The sequence below is a fragment of the Pteronotus mesoamericanus genome, unplaced genomic scaffold, assembly GCF_021234165.1.
Source record: "Pteronotus mesoamericanus isolate MK-2021 breed Mesoamerican mustached bat unplaced genomic scaffold, CSHL_Meso_final scaffold_651, whole genome shotgun sequence".
Classification (NCBI taxonomy): Eukaryota; Metazoa; Chordata; class Mammalia; order Chiroptera; family Mormoopidae; genus Pteronotus; species Pteronotus mesoamericanus.
The window spans coordinates 38,559,612-38,582,737 of NW_026555325.1; the positions used below are offsets into that span (position 1 = coordinate 38,559,612).

A 23,126-nucleotide genomic window follows, 5' to 3' on the forward strand; every position below is an offset into this window, starting at 1 on the left:
AGGTGACAAGTGGAGGTGTCTGCGTTTAGGTCTCTGCTCTATGCTGCCTCCTCAGAAAGGTCTTCTCTGATTCCTTCTCTAACTGAAGGAGACCAACACAGGACAGAATTTATTGTTCCATTTGATTTTCATTATAGGACTTATTATTGCTCATTTGTTTCTATAGATCTTTCTTATTGCACTAGAACAGCGGTCCTCATCTGGAGTAATTTTGCGCCCCCCCCCCCCGCCCCAGTGGACATTTGCCAGTGTCTGGAGACATTTTTGGATGTCACAAATGAAGTACGTTCTACTAGCATCTTGTGGGTTGAGATTATAGATGGTGCTCAACATCCAAGAGCGGACAGGACAGCCTCTCAAAAGGAATTACCTAGACCAAATGGCAATAGTGCTGTGGCTGAGAAACTGTATTAGATGGAAATTCCTAGAGGAACAAAAAGGACTTTCCTTGTGTGTTGTGTATCTTCACTATTTATAATAGGACCTGTACACAGTAGGTACTCAGCATTAGTTGAAAGCTTGGCCATCATTTAAGTCCTCATCTTTTCCAGCTTAAAATAAGGACCAGTTTCTCCCGGACTCATATTTGCTCCCAGCTCCAATATGTCCCTCCAATTTAGATCAGAGCAATAATATAAAACATGTGAAGAGACACTTTTCCTATGCATCCAGACCAGGAAACCTCCTTCCACATCATTTCTCTCTGAAAATTTCCTCTATTTAATCTATACATAGATTTAAGCATGGGATTGAGGCAGTTAGTTATATTGCAATAAATATCCCACCTATTTGAGTTGGGAGTTTGCAAAGAGAGTTCCATCCACTCTTACCTTCAAGTGACAGGTACAAGGAATGAATGCAAATATAGTGACAACTGATCGGAGCTGTGCCTGCAGTCTGGGTCATGAGCTCTAATAAGCTTGCAGACTAATCATCCCTCTACCCTAAAGCCCTCTAACCACAGAGCACCCAGCCATAGGCTAGGGTCATATTTTTTCATTGGCACCAGACCATTCTTCTAAGAGCATAATCTTTCACTGATGAATTTTTTCACTGACATTAGCAGCAATCTAGTATAACTCAGCACATTCACGCCCCTCCAACTTTCAAGACAACTGCAGTTCACATTTCAGAATTTCAAAGAAATGTACCTAAAAGCAGTGATCTGGAAAATAGTGAGAAAGAGAATCTAACAATAGTCATTTCAAAACTGCTCAGTGGTATGATCCCATTTATGAAATCCATGTTTTAATAGGAGGAAATAAAAGTACTTGTTGTTATATTACTTGCTTGGGAAAACAACAAGGTAGTTTGGACCAGAGACCAAAGAATTTGACAATGACAAATGAGAAACTGGCCCAGGAAATAACTAGTCCACTTAATAGCGAGACTCCATTAGCTGAGGTCAGGACGTCATCAGTGTCCCTTGGGATTACCTGATTTTCTTGTTGGTCCCACTGACATATCTGCAGAACCTGACTCAATTCCTGCCGTTGTTGCTTCAGGTACTTGTCTAGTTGCCGTCTCCTGTCTTGTAGAAGTTCAAGAAGACTGTCAATCTTCAGGCAGCTACTACGAGCCCCCTGCATCAGCTCAGGATTTACATTAGGTCCATCACACTTGAAGTTTTCTATGAAGTCAGTGAGTTGTTGACTTTTGTTTAGAAGGGCTAGAGAGTGTTCTAAGAGTTCTAGAAGAAAATTAGAAAGAAAACAATAATGATAAGAGCAAACATTAATATAGTAATATTTGGACTCTTCATATAACTAAAAATATATATAACCTTCATTCTGGAATAAGAAAACCAAATGTGTAAACATAAAATGCCTACAATACAAGTGGTCAAATACCACAGTCCAACAATTACGATAGGATTACTGCCAAATGCTAGGATGCTGACATTTAGCAATAGTGTAATTCAGTATAGGGAGTAAAAAGACGACAGGATTTGAACACTGGTTTAGGTGGTTTTTAGTGGTCTGATGCTGGTTAAGGTGCCTACTCTCCTTGAAGCGCTCTCTATTCTGGGGTGATTGACTAAAGCTGAGGTTTAAAGGTTAATACCTGTAGTGAACAAACAAAAAAAATCAATGAACGGTGGCCAGGGCCCCAGATGCCAGGGCCTACGGCAAGGTGGGAAATGGGTGGTCAGTCTAACAAGGGTCAGCTGTCAGCAGTTCTGGCCAACTGTTGACATGAGAGAATACGTTATTGTTGACAAAGCTTAAATTTTTAAAAGAATTATAAATATAGATTTTTATGTGAAAGCTTCCAATTTTAAATGTTTTTAATTTGTGTTTTTAATTAAAAAAATACTGAAGGATAAATAAAACGTGTTTCTCTGCCAAATGGGCCACCAGTTTCTGCCCTCTGGAGTGAACAGGATTGCAGTTTGGGTAACATCTTGCAAAAATGGGAGTTTAAGTGTAAAACTGAAGGATCACCAAGGGAGAGAGTATAAAAAGGGGAGTTGAGAACAGCACTTTGAGAAACAACCACCCTTGGTGATTACGTGGAGGAGCAGCTGGGCAAGTGTGAACTCTCCACAAGCGAGAAACCAAGGAGTCATCCTTGACACATCCTCTTCCCTAACCTCACCATTCTCAAGACCTATCAGTTTCACCCTCATCTCCTGAATCTGCCCACTTTTCTCCGTCTCCACTACAAAAACCATCATCTGTCTGCCTAAACTTGTACAGTTGCCTCTTAATTACATCCTCTCTCCAACACATTCATCCATTCTCAATGCATTAGCCAGAGAGCTCTTTTCTAAACACAGTATGTCACACACAGACACTTGAAACAATGGTTTTCCCATTGTCTTAGACTTTACAGGTCTGATATGGTCTGGTCTTACCTTTCAGATTGTTTCAATTTCTCTACCCCTTATCCATATCTTCTTTAACTAACTCACACTTGCCATTCTCTCTCCTGCCCCAGCCATTCTCTCTCCTGCCCCAGAATGTTTTACTGTGTCCTGTGGCAGGGACACCATTCTCCTCAACCTCTGCCTTCTGCACCTTCATTCTATTCATGCTTCAGGTCCTGGTCAATTGTCAGTTCTTCAAAGGACAAATGTGATTGAATTAAATACTCCTATTACGTATTCTCATAGCACAATGTTCCTGTCATTCACTGCTCTATCATGGATATAGTTTTACATTTATGTGTCAGGTTAGTTAATTAATCTCTGTTTTTGCCATTAGGTTCCAATGCAATATGAGGACAGGGACTATCCCGAGGGACTCTGACTGTATCCCCAGCACTTAGCATAGTGACTGGCACAGGAAAGATGTTCAACTTCTGTAGAATGCTTGAATGAGATCAAATGTATTAAAAGAGGGGGGCAAATTAGAAGAGCTGTAGATAATAGAGATCAGGAGTCCTCCAGAGATGTGAAAAAAGACATTGAAAAGATTTGGGGTTTTATGACAGTAAGTGATAGAAACAGAAGGCAAGTTACCAGATAATGAAGTCAACAAGACAGGAAATCTTTGATATTTTTGTTCTCAGAAGGAAAAAACTTCCGTCCAATATGGAGGCATAGGTAGATATGCTTTGCCTCCTTGCACAACCAAAAGAAGTACAACAACAAATTTAAAAACAAAAAACAAGAGCTGTCAGAAAATCGAACTGTATGGAAGTCTGACAACCAAAGTGTTAAAGAAAAAACATTCATCCAGACAGGAAGGAGGGGTGGAGATGGGCAGCTGGGGCAGAGAGGACGTAGCAAACTGGTGGCTGGAGGACCAGATGGTCCCACGTTTGCATGCAGATAAACCAGGAGGAAAAACAAGGGAGTGAGACCACACAGCCCAGGGTTGTAGTGCAGGAAAGGAAAGTCTCAGAACCTCTGGCTGTAAAAACTTATGGGGGTTGCAGCAGCAGAAGAAACACCCAGCCTCACAGGAGAGTTCTTTGGAGAGATGCACAGGGTCCTAGAACATACACAAACCCACCCACAGAGGAATCAGCACCAGGAGGACCCAATTTGCTTGAGGGTAGCAGGGGAAGTGACTGAAAGCCAGCCAAGAGTCAAGCAAGCAGCACTGTTCCCTCTCTGACCCCCTCCCCTCAGACAGCACCACAACGTCGTGATGTGGGTTACTCCACCCAAAGGAATACCTAAGGCTCTGCCCCTTCCAATGTAACAGGTGCACTGAGACAAAGAAATATGGCCCAAATGAAAGAATAGATCAAAACTCCAGAAAAAAATACAACTAAGTAATGAAGAGAGAGCCAACCTATCAGAGGCACAGGTCAAAACACTGGTAAACCAAGATACTTACAGAAATGGTTGAGTATGATTGCAAAATAGAGGAAAAAGAGAAGGCTATGCAAAGTGAAATAAAGAAAAATATACATGGAATCAAGAGTGAAGGGAAGGAAACTGGGACTCAAATCAATGATTTGTAGCATAAAGAAGAAATAAACATTCAACCAGAACAGAATGAAGAAACAAGAATTCAGAAAAATGAGGAGAGGCTTGGGAACCTCCAGGACAACTTTAAATGTTCCAACATCTGAATCATAGGGGTGCCAGAAGGAGAAGAGGAAGAGCTAGAAATTGAAAACTTATTTGAAAAAATAATGAAGGAGAACTTCCCCAGTCTGGCCAAGGAAATAGACTTCCAGGAAGTCCAGGAAGCTCAGAGAGTCCCAAAGAAATTGGACCAAAGGAAGCACACACCAAGGCACATCATAATTACATTATCCAAGATTAAAGATAAGGAGAGAATCTTAAAAGCAGCAAGAGAAAAGGAGACAGTTACCTACAAAAGAGTTCCCATAAGACTATCAGCTGATTTCTCAAAAGAAACCTTACAGACAAGAAGGAGTTGGCAAAAAGTATTCAAAGTCATGAAAGGCAAGGACCTGCATCCAAGATTACTCTATCCAGCAAAGCTATCATTTAGAATGGAAGGGCAGAAGAAGTGCTTCCCAGATAAGGTCAAGTTAAAGGAGTTCATCATCACCAAATCCTTATTGTATGAAATGTTAAAGGGACTTATCCAGGAAAAATAATATCAAAACTATGAACATTAAAATGACAAGAAACTCACAACTATCAACAACTGAACCTAAAAACAAAGACAAACTAAGCAAACAACTAAAACAGGGACAGAATCACAGAAATGGAGATCACATGGAGGGTTATCAGGGGGAGAGGGGAAAAAGGTACAGGGAATAAGAAGCATAAATGGTAGGCACAAAATAGGCAGGGGTAAGTTAAGAATAGTACAGGAAATGGAGAAGCCAAAGAACTTATATGTACGACCCATGGACATGAACTAAGTGGGGGGAATGCTGGTGGAAGAGGGGGTGCAGGGCTGAGGGGAATACAGGGGAGAAATATACTTTAAAAAATAAATAAAATAAAATATTTGAGGTGGAAAAATAAAGGATAGAAAATCAGCCTTTTTTTTTTTTTAGGATGAAAACTGCAAAGAACATCTAGAGGGTAGGTACATTACCAAACATCACACTATGAGAAATGCACTAAAACACATCAGCTATACTGTGACATTCTGCTTTAGCATTCTAACATTTGGCAGTAAACTACACAGCAATGATTAAGCGGCAGTAGTTGGGCCAGTTGTTCCTTTTGACTGAGAGCTGGAGAGCTGGCAGAGAGGATGAGATAAGTGAAGATACTGTGAAGAGACATCTTGAGATGAAAAGGAAAGAATGTGAAGTGTTTATGCCACATGACCTAAATCTGTCTAATAAGGTAATAAATGGTGTTTGTTATCTGCTCAGAGCAAGGAAAGTGTGATTATGTGCGCTTGGCCATTCAATTGGGTGTCAACAATATAAGAAACAAACAAAAACAACTACAGACTTGAATGAGGACAGAGGATGGGATAATTCAAATAGAACAGGGAAAGTCAGAGAGAATATTAAAATTAGAGTAAATCACTTAAACAACGAAATGGAATTGGATGTAAACAACACAAGAGGGACAGGGCGGAAAAAAGCCTATCTGCCTAGAACAAGTTTTTATGTGGAAGTAAAAGAAACAACTGCAGAAACAAGGTGAAGGTAGGTTAGAGTCCTTGCCTATCAAACCAAAGAGTTTTAATTTGTATAATCTTAATGTAATAATCAGTATGAGTGAATGTATATATATATATATAAGGCACACCACACACACATGGAAAGTATGGGCAGGTGGCAGGCTCTCCATATACTTGTTTCTTTTCTTTCTTTCTGCAACTAGCCCTCACACACTAGACTTTTCAAATGAGAAAGGAAGCACAACTTTAGGAGATTGGATACAGACAGTGGAATAAGCCAACCTGTTCTGGTCCCTACAAAATATATAAAATTAGCCAAAATTTCCACTTGCAATCATTTTCTGGTTTCTGTTTCAGCTTCTGCCAAAACAGTTTAACCACTACCATAGTATCACCAGCAATACAGCTACCTGAGCCAAAGTTAACTTGTAAAATGGACCCAGGCTAAAATCAATCTGTTATGGCTACTAAGGCAGTCATTAAAGTGGCAAAATTATCCCCTCAGTTCCCTCTGTCAGTTTCTTACATTTTACTATTATACTGTGTATCTTTTTCTGGCTACTTATTCCTTCAGTTGATCATACAAAATGCTATATTTTTTTCTCAAGGCAAAACTATCTAGATGTATCATGACTTCCAAGAAATATAAAATCTCTATAATGCATTTATTTTAAAGATTGTATTTGTATTTTTTGTTTTTAATATGAATAAATTTTATTTTGTAAGCATTAATAGAAATATGAAGTGGAAGAAATACATATGTCTTATTACTTATGCAGTATATTTAATCCAGGGTCAGGAATCTTAGGAGCCACAAACTGAAGTAGACAACTAATGATGGCCATCAATATTAGCTGTTGGAACAGAGCTCCAGTCAGATCCCTGGGTAACATTACATGTTCTAAAATTACCTGAAGAATGCATCATTAAAACAATATCAGGCCATTTTTTTAAAGTAGAAGAGGGAAAGTTTTCTTTCTTTTTGTTGTCCAGTTTATTTAAAGCCAGTTTACTTCATCAACTCCAGTTCCTTATTTATAAAATTGTTGTTGAAGAGTTGGGCTAACCTTCATGAAAAAAATCATTTTTAAAGACTTTTATGGAAAGCTATTCTAAAATTTCTTTTTCTATTGTATTATTTTCCATGATCATTTATCCCCCTTATACCTCCCTCCCTCCCCACACCCGGCGATCACCACACTATTGTCCATTTTTGCTCGATCCCTCCACTCCTTACCCCCACCCACAGCTATCAACTGCTCTCTATCTTTGGGTCTTGTTAGTTCAGTTTGTTCATTAGATCTCACATCATATGTGAGATCCCATGGTATTTGTTTTTCTCTGACTGGCTTATTTCACTTAGCATAATGTTCTCCAAGTCCATCCATGCTGTTTCAAAGGGTAATATTTTCTTCTTCTTCTTCATTTTAATTCCTTGGCCATCAAGATTGCATGTTTTGCATTTACAAAACCCTACTTACTGACATAATACCTTGTAATATGAGGCTAGCAGATATTTAATAAATTTTAATTGTTTAATTGTTTTTATTGTCATTATATCTAAAAAAAGTAACATAATACAGTTTGCCATAATTAGTAAGCATAAATAGAAAATTCAAGATAGATAAATGAGGAATGTACACAAGTTAAGTGAATTTATAGCTTGATAAACAATATTTCCAAATGAGTATTTTCTAAAAAGTATCCAGGTCACAGACTTGGCATTGAGATCATGGATGCTATTTCTTCCTAATACATTTTAAAATATTCCAAATGTTCCTCATGGAATAGTGTTTCTTAAACTCATTCAATGAGCATTTTCAAATATACACAAAATCAGAGAGAACAGTATAATGGGCCCCAACGAACCTATATCTCAGCTACATTTAAGACATACATAACATCTAAGAATAAGGAAGTAACAATATGATTCTTCCTGCGAGGAAGCTTCTTATGTGTTACATTTATTTCAAGAAGGCAGTTGGAAGTCTGGAGGGTCCAATTGTGATCCTTCAGCACTTAGAACCGGCTTTCTTCTCCTCAATGTCTCCAGAGAACTGTGTGTATTACTCAAGTTTCCAGCGTTTTATCTTGTCTTACATTGTGATTAAATACAAATCTCACTCAGTAAGCATACTTTGGAATGGAGGCTATTCTAAGTCCTGGAGATTCAGAGATGTTCTAATCCCTGCCCTCTGGGCAGGGATTAGAACACCAAGTTGTGGTCTCACAATTTGGTGATAGTGACAAATGAGGGAATAAATGATTGCTGCGCAGCGCCAAGCGATACAGCACAGAGCCTGCAGGAGCGCAGAGGGCGCTCACCAGTAAATGTGCACAGGCCCCATCAAACTGAAGGCTTCCTGAGGGCAACAGCCCTGTACTCCCTGACACATGGCTCTGGGTTTCTCTCCTGGCATGGGTTCAAAAACCATTGTTTACTTAAATGTTGTGGAACTGAAGGCCAACAGGCTAGTAAGTGATGTTGAAACTATGCTTTCTGGAAAACACTTTAACTAACTAGGCATGTTTCATCCATAGAAAAGAAGGCTGGAGAGGACATATTGGTCTTCAACTATTTGAAGGATTGTCACATGAAGGAGAGAACAGACTTAGTCTGGAACATTCCAAAGGGCAGTAACTTCAACCCATTCATCCTGGTCTGACTTCTACAATGTTCTATCATAGGTTTCTAATATACAAAACAGCCTTAGCATTGGTGAATAAGGAAAAAACATAGGGGAAGCTAATTGAAATAAAATGAATATTAGGGATAAGTTTGATTATGGTTTTTCCAGTTACATTATTAACCTCTGTCATCCTCACATTCTTATTTTGTGCTTCTCACTGATCATTTCAGAAACTTAATAGGATGGCTAGCTTCATTAATAGATATATTTCTATATTTTTATTGAAATATAATTAGTTATAATGTTTCAGGTGCACATCATAGCAATTCAATATTTATATACATTACAGAATGATCACCACAATAAATCTAGTTACCATCTCTTAACCATTATTGTAATACGATTGACTATATTCCCTTAGCTGTACATTTATCTAAGCCCAGCCTGGAAGCAACCCAAGTGTCTATCAACAAATGAAGGAATAAAAAAGCCATGGTACATCTATATACAATGTAATACTACTCATCCATAAAAAAGAATGGAATGTTGTCATTTGCCAGAACGGGGACGGGCTTGGGTGGGAGAAGTAAGTAAAGGGGATCAAGAGGCACAAATTTCCAGTTATAAACTAAGTTATAGATGTATTTTTTCCTTAAATTTAAAAATGATAAATATTGCTATGGTCTGATTGTTTGTGTCCCCCTAAAACTCCTATGTTGAAATCTTAATGTTCAAGGTGACGGTATTAGGAGGTGGGGACCTTGAGAGGTGATTAGGTCATGAGGGAGGAGGCTTCATGACTAGGACTGGTTGTCTTACTAAAAGAGCCCTCACAGGGCTTCTGATCCCCTTCCCCCACGTGCGGATACAATGGGAAATCTGGAACCTGAAGAGAGCCCTCATCCGACCAGGCTGGCACTCTGATCTCAGACTCCCAGCCTCCAGAACTGTGAGAAATAAGTATCTGTCATTTATAAACCACCAAGTCTGTGGCATTTTGTTATAACAGTCTGAAAAGACTAAGTCAGATATGGGGTCCTTAACTGAAAATCAGAATTTTGTCCTTGAATATGCATATTTAAATCAGCTAATCTTAATCATGTTCCACTGAATTACTTATTAAACAAGTTTCATCTACTCCCATTTAATGAAAACAAAGCCCTTGAAGCCACTGTTGGGCATAGGAATTGGGAGCCAGATACCCTGACCAGGGCCCCCTGTGATCTCTCTGCTTCAAGTATCACATAGAGAAAACTCAAAAACGTCATGATAAACATGCCCTCAGGAGGGAAGGAAGAAAGAATGTTTGGTCACCACAAAAATAAACGATATTTTCTGCCTTCAGCTAGCATTTTCACCCATCTTTTCAGAGTAAGAGGGGCCCTGCTGGACACTTGCAGACATACTGTGAAAGGCAGGCCCCTGGTTCCTCTGCAAGCCGGAGCCTTAGGCTGCAAGGCCCTGGCTTCCAAACAAAGCAGCGCGTGACCATCTGCCACAGACCCCAGTAACTCTGAAGGAGCCAAAACAACAACAACAACAACAACAACAAAACAGCATTAAGGCTATTTTTCCCTTTCAGCGCTAACCCCAAATACATATGGAAAAGTCCCTACTCCCACCCACTCCCCACCCCTAAAAAAATGCCTGCATTTGACTGGTGCAGTACCAAACCTCTTCCACAAAAGCATCAGCCCCTGTCAGGTTTGGGAGGTACAATTGCTATGTGATGATCATATTGGCTGGATGCAGGCTGAATTGAGACCACAGAACCCATTGCAGTGACCTGGACCTGGATTCACATTCCAGTGTCCTAAGAGGAATTTTCTGTGATTCTATTCACCCTCTTTGGACCCAGCTGGAATGCTGTTGCTAAACAAAAATGAGCGGGCTGCTGTGTTAAGGCTGTTATTTCCGACGCTGCTGATAACCCCTGTCAGTGACAGGTCCTAAATAACAACAATCCGTTAAAATTACATGTACATATGTGGTAGCGTCTCATAATTTACACAGGAAAGATTAAGTCCTTTAATCTTTGACTTTTGGAAGAGCAATGATCTATTATTAGGGTCTCTTTGGAGGATGATAGAAACACAAAATCTATTTGTGGCTTTAAAAACACCTTTTTTGCCCTTGACCAGCATGATCCGTTGGTCAAGCTTGAAGCTGAGTTAGAACTGTGACAAAACAGTCCAGGACACCAGCCACTCATACCCAAGGTTTTGGCAGTAATAGTTAGAAAAATGCACTAGAAATAAAAGAAGTGTTGCTCCTATCTCACCTGTTTCCACAGGAAAAAAATTACATCAGGCAGCTACTCTGTCACAAATGCCTTCTCTACTGCAATTTCGCCAACCCCAAATTCTGTTAGAAATTATTGGCTAACCATTAGACTACATTGATAGTTGTTCAGAGGGAGCTGAAAGTCTTAGACCTCTTAATCTGGAAGTTTTTCACTATTTTTTATTTTTAAACTGCAATAGTGAAAGAGGGATTTTCCTTATCCAGAGCTGTTATTTAAAGGCTGACTTCCATTCACTGTCCCTGAGAAGAAACAATCACTGTATTCAACCATTTATTTGACCAAGAAATGTATCTTGAGGGTCCACCGGGTGCCAACGCCAGGCTAGATGCTGAGGATAACAGAGGCACAAGGTGAAAATGGCCCATGTGCTCAGGAACTAAAATCTAGCAGACTGAGTGACAGCCAGAGTTACCATGTGACCTTCCAGAGGCCGTTCCTCCACTATCCCCTTAAAACCATTTACAACTACTTCTTTCTTGCACAAGACAGCCCTAAAAAGAGCCTTCTTTAACCTTTCTTAGAACGAGTTGAGGTATACTTAAAATACATAAATTAAAAACACAATCGTACACAAGCATTCTCCCATTAACATCTTTTAAAATACTTAAAAGCTTATATGAAGAATAAACATAGTTCTTGCCTTTAGTATGACGTTCATGAAGCTGAAGAAGTGATTTTAAGGACTCAGTGCTCTCAAACTCCTGAGTGTTCTGGAGGAAATCTTCTGCTTGATCTATTTTAATAGCAAACTACAAGAGAAATATAGAGAAAAGACATTTGAAGAAATAAAAATCAATGTGCCACTTTTAGTTATATACAGATTTTTTTTTTATGAGTTCATAGTCTAGCTCTGTATGTGTTTGTGTGAGGATGTGTGTTCACATGTAGTCAACTTACAAAGTACCAAGGCAACAATTTTTTCTCATTCCTTTGCATTCCTGTCATGCCTGGAAATACATAATGTATGCTGAAATAAACCAACTTGTTCACTGTTCAAATGTCTATTAAATTTTTCAACTAAAATTTTTGTGTCCACTGTAATGAATACAGCCACTTTTAACATTATAAGGCAATTTGTCAAAGAATTACCAAATTGTTTGCTAGGAGAAATCAACAGGAGTTTGGCTAACCCGTGATAACATAATTATAAATAAATTTAAATTAAGAACCTATTTAGAGGGAAGGTTGAAATGCAAGGTTTTTTTCCCCTCTATAATTAGATCTAGACCTGAAAAATTAAGTTTCAAAACTAATACATAGTCCAATACCATTTCTAAACTTGATCTTAGCCAAGAGGCCAAGAAGCAATGTCTAATCCCATTTCTTATACAAAGTATATATATGCTTTGTGTGTGTTTATATTATATATAATATATATCTACATTATATATTTATTATATTTACATTTATTGCATAATTATGCTTATTTAATTCTATTTATTATATATTTATATATGTTATATACACACACACACTACATATATATATATATTAAGTTACATTATGAGAACGAATGGGTTTTGTTATGAGTTAAGGAAGGTAAAAGTTTAGTTTTTAAATCTGTGGTTTTGTTTGCAGTTTCATAAATAATTATATGCATTATTTATATACAAAAATGAGATTTAATGCAGCAAGAATGAAAAAGGGAAAATTTCTCCTTTGTCTCAAAAAAAAAAAGAATAGCAATTTGAATTTGACATCCTAAATGGTGGGGAATATGACTGATCGCTTTTTGTGTGTTTCTCCATGGAGGAAGTATAAAGGAGAGATGCTTGAAGTGATGTTAAAATTCTCAGGGGACTAATCTTCAAAACCAATTTTTAGAAAAGGGCAAAGCATACTTGGTTACACCCGTATGATATATTCATGGTAGCAGATAGATGGTTTGTTTTAACACTGAGATTCAAAGGTGATTATTATAGTTTGTAAGAACATTTTAATCAACGTGTTCACCTTTGGATCAAGCATAGATTAAACTTCTAAAGGCACCGTATCAGTGAGAAAGACAAAAGCCCATCACAGTGCTTGTCTTCTTTTTCAAGAGGTTTCCAAATGGCCATTTTAAATTTAGTGATTTTTCATTCTTTTATATAACTGTTTGATTAACAAGATATGCTGTTATTGTTACGAGAGCCATGTAAAATCCAGTTATAAATGGCATGGAATGGTGAGAGACTAGTGAGCATGTCTTCAGGAATGTAGAGAAGGCCTGCACCGTGATGGCAGAACAATCTGAGGGGCACCCGCCATTGTCACTTAGGGGCAATGTTTTTAAAGTGAAGCACTATATACGAGAAGAGAAAAACCTTTCTGATGGTAAAGTGCATGAGCCAGAAACTGTCCTCTAGTAAGTGTCTACCATGAAATGAGAAATCATTTGCCTTTCTAAAGAACTCTTGAATGCACATAGTTCAATAAGAGAACCCTACGCACATATCATTTACATCTCTAATTCATTCCATTTCTGGTAACTGATTTTAAAAGCATTCCTTGAGCAGAACTTTCAAACAAAAACAAAAAAATAAAAATCATGTAGGTAATTTATTTTTTCCCTGTCAAATATCACAAAAAAGTTCTGGAGTCACTTTATTTCAGCTTGTTATTTAACATTTCTAAAATACACAAAAAATTTTATTCAGGAAAGTGTTACCTAATATGCTGTTAACTTTTATCTTATGGATATTATCTTTTCCCTGCTTTTCTTCTTTCTTTGGCTTGTATAGAATAAACTGGTGATGAGAAGAATTTTTCAAAACACCTATTTTTAATGTCACCCTTTCTCTTTAAAAAAAAATCATTGATGAAAATTGCTTTGGCATACACCAGGGGCAGGGAATATCATGCAGTGGTTTGCCTTAAGCTAAGTATGAAGTGCTCCACAAAATTGGAAGCAGAATGATATAAGAAATAGCCATTTCAATATAAAGAACTCATGACTCAACACCAGGAATAGAAACAATAGAATTGAAAAACGGGCAAAGGATCTGAACAGGCACCTCTCCAAGGAGGACATACAGACGGCACATAGCTATATGAAAGGATGCTCAGCATCACTCGCCATCAGAGAAATGCAAATTAGAACCACAATGAGATATCACCTCACTCCTGTCAGAATAACTATCACTAATTAATCAACAAACAAGTGCTGGCAAGGACGTGGGAAAAACGGGAACCCTAGTACACTTTCGGTGGGAATGCAGACTGGTGCAGCCACTGTGGAAAACAGGATGGAATTTCCTCAAACAATTAAACATGGAACTGCATTTATACCCACTGATTTCACTGCTAGGAGTACACCCTAAGAATCCCAAAACACCAGTTCAAAAGATCTTATGGATTTCTGTGTTTATAGCAGTGCTATTTTATATAGCCAACTGCTGGAAACAGCCTAAGTGCTCATCACTAGATGAGTGCACCAAAAAACTGTGGTACATTTACGCAATGGGATATGATGCAATGGAAAGAAGGAAGGCCTACTTTTTGCAACAGCATGGATAGAACTGGAGAGTATTATGCAAAGTGAAATAAGCCAGGCAGTGAAAAACAAATACCATGTGATCTCACTTATAAGAGGAATCTAATGAACAAAATAAACTAATGAGCAAAATAGAACCAGAGACATGGAAACGGAACAGAAAGACAACGGCCAGAGGTGAGGGGGGAGGAGGACAATGGTGGAAAGAAGGGGAAGGGACTAGTCAAGAAGTATCTATGAATGAGTCGTGGCCGTGGACGGCAGTGTGGGGACTGACTGTGGGAGCCGGGGAACGGGCTGGGCCGAGGAGGACGAAAGGAGAAAAATTGGGCCACCTGTAATAGAATAACAATAAAATAATAAAAAGGTGGTATTTTTAAAGTAGATAAACAAAACTAATATATAATGTAAAAGAAAAGAAACAGTTACTTCACTAGGAATTGGAGTTCTGGGCTGAATTATAGATTGACTTAGTTTTATTTTATTTAATGTATTATCTGGAAGTAATTTCTTAAAGAGAAAATCAGCTAGCATTAACGCTACTACACAGTAAAAAACAAATATTGAGTCTAATATTTAAAAAAAGGTAATTTGCTGTGCTCAAATGAGGGGAATGTCAAGGGCAGCTGACACCTCTACCTCACTAAGATGGAATAAATCACATGTATCTGTAATTTGACCTGTGTAGGTGTATTTCACCTGGATATTTCTATTCAGGAAAGAAAATTGTGCATAGTTTCTCCAAGATGATCTGTAAAATCAATTGTGAGTTGGACTTCCATGTTCAAATTGTGGAAAACAAACGATGAAAATTACAATAAGGCTTTTGCCCCTCTTTTTTACTTTCAACCAAGTTCACGAGGCATGAGATTGTCTACCTCAATTATTATGGTCTATTACTAATCTTTTTCCTTCATTATTTTGAATTTAAGTCCCAAATTTTCGGTTTGGAAATGTCCTATTTTTCAAAGCGTGTACTTCACCATAATGAAGCAGTCCTTTCACATCAAACTGAATGCACTGGCACTTCGCAGAGAAGTTAAAAGTGAAATTTCCAATAACTGTCTTATACCAGCCATAACATCTCTTTTGATGATGTCCTTTGAGTATCATATTTTGAAATTTGGAACCTCAAAACATTGCAGAATTTAAGAAAAATCATAGGGGGAAATGATTTTTTTAGGCTCAGAACTTTTTCCTTCCCTTACATTTTAATGAATTCAAACTACAGTAACTCAACTATATGCCTTAGAAAAGAACTTTATAAAATGCTGTGTTTACAATTCAAACATTCTATGGAATATTCTGCAATTCCCTTTGCATAAGCAGAACTTTTAGTCAACAACTTTCAGTCGATAAGAACACTCTACACCATCATTTCCTAGTAATCCTATAATCAGGGGTACTTGTTTGATTTAGTAATTATATTACTATTTCTACAAAGGGAAATATATCATAATGACATATAAGTAGAGTTCCTATTTTTTTAATATTTTATTTAATTTTAGTGAACAGTACTTAGTTTGGTTTGAAGGCCTACATTTAAAGTATTAAAATTTTATCTTTTGACAATCAAGAATTAAATGTAATATATATAATCTTTGGTATTCTGCCGTTTTTTTGAACCAGTCACAATGTCTGTTTGCAGAAATAAAACATATCACGAGTATTATTCATTTGTTAGGACATAGAGAAGGGAAAAGAGTTTTTTGTGTTTTTTTTGCTTGTTTTTGTTTTTGTTTTATAATACAAACCTCCAAGGCACTTTCAAAAAATTCAGAGGTCAACCTGAGGAGCTCCCTTCTTCCTTCCAGCATGGAGACCAGGGCTGCCCAGGCTTCACCCAGGGTAGTGGCCATGGCGTCATACACCCGACTCTGATCCTTGTTCTCTTCGGCTGTCTTGTCCGCTTCCCGCAGGAGTTCCCATACCTGATCTTCCAAAGCCTAATCCGAGAAAAGAAAAAAAGGTATTAGGCAGAGTGCCATTCAGTGTAAGAATTCAGGATCACAGTTTGAACACTTGGATATATGAAACTGCATGTGGTCGACGAAGGTCTAGAAAAGAATTTATAAACTCAAACTGCTATGCAGGCAGACCAGGCAGGCAGGGCGGAGCAGTGGAGTCTGCGGTAAACCAGGCTAAAGCTATTCACATTGTTCAAATCTAGAGATTTATCAAAGGTGCACATCTACATTCCCAGGGGTACAGAATGTTGTATTAACCTCACATCTAAAAAAAAAAAAAAAAAAAAAAAAAGTTAATTTGAACACATCCAGAAGAGTGTGCTGAGAAAAAAATTGTGAGAAATGAACTCAGTAAAACTTACTATTTATTCTAAATAATTGTTAGTTAATATGTTTGTGAACCTTAATGTAAGTATTAAGGCTAGGTTTTTAGAAAAGAGTACTCGCAATGTAAAAATGAGAATATCTGTAACCAACATTACAGATTATACAAAATATGGACAATTAAGGAGAACATGTGCTTATGTAATTGCCTGATTTGGGGATAGAAGGAGGATCCCATAGGTTGTTTCATTCTTGAAGTGAGTACAGAAATAAAGGCATAATTTGAAAAAGGTAATAAACTAAAAATAATATGAATAAGTTCCAAAATATCAGAAACATTCACAAATGTAAAATCATTTGTTATGCATTATATATTCAAGGTTCTCTTGTCCTTAATAAAGAAGGAAAATAAAATTCATAACGCAACAAAACATCTAAACCAGAGCCTGATCATTTCATAGTTTACTCAAAAAAAGTCTCCAGCAGATTGTGTTAGACATGACGATGAAGTCTTCAGAGACATCCACTGAACACGTGCCAGCTCTGTTCTCTTTGGTCTTTAGATTAAACCAAATGACTGTGTAAATTGCCGGGAGAGCTAAACCAAATGCATATCCTTTCTTATATAGCTATTTGAAAGCATAATACCTAGGCAATTCCTTCCCACGTGCCAAGTTTTAGATTATCTTAAGTGCTGATTAATTTGGTATTGTACATGTGTTTCATTTTATACTTTTTCTCATTTAAATGGAATAACTTGGCCTCAGTTTCTACTTACAATGGGTGTTATTCCAAGAGTATGTAAAGGAGAAAGAAAAGGTTATATTAGTTTTTTAAATATTTTAACTCTTTAATATCTGTATTAGTATTTTTAAGTTTTTTTATTCCTCTTGGTTTTTTTATTGTTGTTCAGTTACAGTTGTCCCCGTTTCCCCCCCCCCCATTATTCTCCCCTGTCCTACCCACTCCCCACCTTGCACATTCTATCCCCCCCTTGTCTTTGTCCGTGGGTCCTTTATACATGTTCTTTGACTTGACCCTTCCCCTTCTTTCCCCCGTTATCCCCCTTCCCACCCCGGTCACTGTCAGTTTATTCTCTATTTCCACGTCTCTGGTTCTATTTTGCTCATTTGTTTGTTTTGTTGATTAGGTTCCACTTATAGGTGAGATCAGATGGTATTTGTCTTTCACAGCCTGGCCTATGTCACTTAGCATAATGCTCTCCAGTTCCATCCATGCTGTTGAGAAGGGTAGGAGCTCCTTCTTTCTTTCTGCTACTGTGTAAATATACCACAGTTGTTTGATCCACTCAGTTATTGATGGGCACTTAGGCTGTTTCCGGCACTTGGCTATTGCCATGAACATAGGGGTGCAGAGGTTCTTTTGAATTGGCGTTTCAGAGGAGTTTTTAATTTAAGATATCTCACTCATTTGACAAAGGCTGTAGTAAGAACTGAAACTAGGGCAACTTGATAACTCCATGCTGGAAATGCAAAAGAGAATAAGAAATAACAGGCAATGACTTCATTTAAAGCAAAGCTAGTGAACACTTAGCCTTTAGTGATATTTCTTAGACACAAAGGTGGTAAGATAAATTTGGAGTTGGCTATTTCTATGGCTAATAGGGTTGTTTTTGGAAGTATTTTTTTACATAGAATTCTTTTAGTCTTGTTAAACACATAAACTTAGTTCCTCTTAATACTGTTCTTTCCCCACTGAAGTGATACTATAAATCAGTGATACAAAGGTCTTGGGGGCAAGCAGCTTGGAGGACCACAATTCTGGTTTACAGTATTTCCTTGGGATTCTCCCATGACCTCTGATGTGAACTGCAAAATGTTCTGTTCACTGGAATTACAAGGCCAGAACATTACTGCAGAGCCCTAGGGGTTTAATTTGTTACAATTTGCACTTTCTTGGCGATTTTCTTCTACAAATCCAGTAAACATTCTGCTTTAAGGATTGGCAAAAAACTATCTGCTCCAAATTCTCTTGGAATTTTAGATTACTCTTGGGGTACTGGGATCAGAGGCCAAAATACAGTCCAATGCTCCTCAGGGCCTATCAAACACCATCTTAAATACTGGAGGAGAGAGAGACTCAAACAGAGCAAACGAGGCAGGATTCATAGAGCAGGAATATTTTTCAGCCAATCCAAAAACCCAAGTATATTTCTGTGAGATTCCTGAAACGGAGCATGATCGGAACCCAAAGACAAAATCCACCATGTAGGTGTTTGACATGTAATACTTAGACCTCTGATACATCTTCAGATTTGGTGGAAGTGTTAGGAAGGCTTCTGGTTCTTCTCTAGTCTTCTACAGCTCTCTATGGTTGCCCATGTGCCATGTTACCCTACTGGTCATGTCTTCCCTTCTGAACTGGGTGCTTGTACAAATGCTGCTGGCAAGGAAAAAATACTGTTCTATTTTAACGCCCACTGCTGAGCCCCCAAGGAGATGACCTCTTTCTTCTCCCCTCCCCCACTCAAGGAACAGAACATTACCATTTAGAAAAGCCTGAAACAAGAATGCAAGTAATGAACTAATGGAGAAGGCTAGAGGGCACAAAACCTCCATGCATGCGAATAATAATAATTTCAAGTCAAGTGAAGGAAACACAGAAACCCAAGTTCTGTCTTACTCATATTTATGGCTCCAGCAGCTATCACCGGTTTGTTACCAGAAGTGCCCCAAAAGGAGTATTTGAAAACACGCTGAATATTTTTGGTTGTCACAATGTGTTTGTGTGATTTGTGGTAGAGGGGTTTGATGAAGAATTGTCCCAACAAATAGCAACCCTACTGAGAACCACTTCTGTGAGAAAACCATGGCATTTGACTTCAGGGAGGGCCAACCCAGCTTCTTTATCCATTGACAAAGGAAGCCAATGACATAGGGCTAGCCTACAAGAGTTACCCTTCCCAGTTATGGAATGGTGATAGAGGCAAAGATGAAAATGTGATTGATTAGGGGATGAAAGATGATCCAAACCTGGAAAATTCCATTCCTCCACGGTCTTTTCTGCTGGAGCTCTCAGGAAACACTTTTTGTCAGAGTTATAAGTTGGTAGATATGAGCCTGATGTAACTCATTGACCTTCCTACCAGCCATGCATAGCACTTGTCCAAGACATGCAGAGACAGGGCTTTGACAACATTACTGGGTCCAGCCGTGCCGGATTCTCCTACTTACACAAATAAATACATTCAGAGTTTTTGTCCACCTTTTTCATGGCTTCTCCAAACTAAACATACTTAATGAATACATGACACAAATTTCAACCTAAAAATCACCCATTTTTTTTAGTTGAGGGTTAGCCAACTGCATCTGATAAACATTAGCTACTTTAAAATGCATGTTACTCTGGAACATGGTTTTTGAACAGAGTGAAGTATCAGTCCCTGGATACCAATTCTTCCCCCCAGCACCCACTTTCTGACTGACCCTATTCACAATGTCTAAATAAGACTGTTTTACTTTAGATGGTTGAGGTTCAGAAATAAAAGACTTAAGAAAAATTTGAATGCCTAAAAAGAATCTTGGCTTTGGCTTTTAAAATGAAATGTCAACTAATGATTATAATACCATCTCTTCTTTTATCAAGAAGACCAAATGTTTCATAACATTTATTTCAAAACATTTTGAAATAAACATCATAGATGACTGTCAAGTTTAGTTTTAAAAGATTTTTTCCTGTCTCCATTATTTAATATATGTCTGAATGAACTTCCATTATTATCTCCATATGTCATTACCTGGATTATCTGTCACAGTCACTCAATGAAGATGATCAATTCAGAAGGATTACCAGGAAATACATTTTCTTAGGTTAGCCCACAAAGTCCCAGTGTGGCAGTGTTCGCAGGTGACTGATGACATCTTCTGTATTGTTATCTTCCTTAAAGCAGATATTTTATCAAAATGGCTGAGTCTTGATTTTTAAAAAAAAAAAAAATTACCAGAAGTGCTGAAAAATCTGCGTAAATACTTGGGCTTTAGGCTATCTATATTTTTTTATTTTAATAAATTGGTATTTTAGAGTGTTTTGGCCAAAAATACACAACCACAGCGCTAGTTATCACCTCTGCAAACATCAGTGTTAAACAATGCTCATTCAATGTTCAGATATTTGTGCTGCCCCTTCCTTGTGCCTTTGTGATACTTTCTAAAGACACAAAAGACTTACGACGTGGCAGCTTGAACAATGCAGGCTGATGTGATGAATGTTTTCCCATAGTGTTCGTCAGGGATGTACAGGACACTGACCAGTTCTGAGCCCTTTTGCAACAACCTCTGCAGCTGTTATTCTCACTGTTTTTACAACTCAGTGCTCTCAAATCCCCAGCAGGAAACTGGCTGCCCCAGTGCCATGTGGGGGAGATTTCTGAAAATGAAGATTCCTGGGTCCCACTGCAGAGGATTCTGATTCGATAGACGTGAAGTAAAATAACTGGTCTGTTTCTTAAAAAATTCCTCACTTGGTTCTGAGGTATAACCATGTTTTAGAAGCACCTTTCCACATATCCTTTCTTCTGGGGATGGAAAATAGGACGTCTATGCATGACTTTTGAAAGCCAATAAATTTCCAAAGTATTTCTAACTCCAGGCTTATCAGGGTGTCTTGACAATTTCTTCTTTACCATAGTTCTTTTAACTTAGACATTTTCTCTCTAAAGTTCTGATAAGAGTGCCCAAATCTGGTTACCCTCTGCCTAATACTTATCAGTGACTGTTCATCAAACATTAGAGTAAAAAGAAACTTCCTTTCTGTGGCACCTGGCCCTCCATGATCTGGTCACTACCTCCCTGAAACACGAAGGCTCCCGTGTTTCTCATGAGCCTTCTCCGTCCCCCTTCTCCCTGGCCCGTGGTCCAACCCTGCAAAACTACTCGTGCTCTCAGTGCTCTGCCCGGGGCCAGGCCTCAGGCCTTGGCGTGTGTGTCACCTATTGCTCGGGCTGACCACTCACCCTTACGTACCTGGCAAATAATCTTAGAAAAAAATTCCCTGATCCCCTCCTGCACTGTCCTTTTCCTTATAACTATATTTTATAGACTTTTCTGTGGATGCCCCTCTAAAGATATTGGTTTTGCTTGTTTAATTACCCATCCCTTGATATGAGATACACATAAATATTTTAATATTGGGTAAAATCAAATATAAAACAATATTTACAGTGAGCAAATCTAGGTAAAAGATTTTTGTAGGTTTGACAGTTTTTAAAATGCGAAGTTACCAAAAACTGGCCCACCTTCGTATCAGCTCCCTGAGTACAGGGACTGTGTCCTTTGCACCTCTGCATGGCCCACATCGCATCAGCACCTGCTTTCATTACCAGCTGAATGAATCAGTGACTGGGAAGAATGGCACATTAATATCTGGATACCTTCGGATGTATGCGTGAACTTTTAGCGAGTGGAAAACAGGTCGAATTCCAGCTGAGGTTGGAAGGTAGGGGTTGGCATCATGGGGGAAGGTAAGGGCTAATCTGGACTTCATAAACTGCTGAGACTCTCTGTGTTTCTAAAGGGCGTAACGTGCTAGAAACGGTGAGTTTCGGTGAACTGGCTCCAATGCAAAACCTGAGTATAAAATATATTCCCTATGTCAGCACCCACGCTTCACGAATTTTTTTTTTTGTAATGGGGGTTTCAGTTGGCTTAACACATGCTTAAAAATGTATCGGTCTATTCTTTTGGAATTTCAGTATTTGACAGAGCAGAAATACTTATAAGTTGTAATTACCAAACTTTCAATGTTATCCAGATATTTTGAATTTTTAAATAATTACAATAAAACTAAGTGCCTACAAGTGGCCTATTAGTCCAACTCTCCCTACATCTTATCTTCTTGAATTGTATCTAAATAACAGTAGACTTCTGCAAAAACAAAACAAAAAAACCAAAAAAACAAAAGTAAAAATGAAAACAAAACCCTCTAGCCCGACCTTTTGAAAGCGTTAGCTGTGTTATGGGGCCATACCATTCCATTAGAAAATAGAGAAACCCGTCTCACAAATGAACCTCCACTTCCTGCTTACGTCTTAATTTGGGAGTAAGATGTTTTCTGAGTGAGGTGGGTGGTAATCTCTTGTTCTATCCCTGAAGAGTTAAACACCCTGGGTTCCCGCCTCTCCATTCTTCTCTAAACCTTTCTCTACACCTTCAATCCCTGTCACTTGCTTTAGAGCATAATAAAGCCCTCCTTTCACCTTGGTGCCATCTTTACATTTGAAGAAAGTGGCAGCTGGTTTATACAAAATACCACAGGGAAAAATTGGACACTTGTCTGAGGTGCAAAAAAAAAAAAAAAAAAAGTTCAATATATTTTCAAAGTCTGAAGAAAAAAATCTGTTTCTTGTCCTTTGGGGGAAAAAGACATTTTCAGATTAAAAACTCTATTCTC

The 23,126-nt window shown here is 38.2% G+C and overlaps 1 protein-coding gene across 1 annotated transcript in view; it reads right to left on the minus strand.

Moving 5' to 3' along the window:
- CCDC141 (coiled-coil domain containing 141) overlaps nucleotides 1–23,126 on the minus strand; it is a 156,079-nt gene that overhangs the window by 110,818 nt on the left and 22,135 nt on the right. Inside the window, exons 3-5 of the mRNA XM_054562630.1 lie at nucleotides 16,182–16,373; nucleotides 11,593–11,701; nucleotides 1,437–1,690 (exon numbers count right to left, since the gene is read on the minus strand). Of these exons, the coding sequence (XP_054418605.1) occupies nucleotides 1,437–1,690; nucleotides 11,593–11,701; nucleotides 16,182–16,373 (555 nt within the window). The remainder of the gene's footprint in view (nucleotides 1–1,436; nucleotides 1,691–11,592; nucleotides 11,702–16,181; nucleotides 16,374–23,126) is intronic.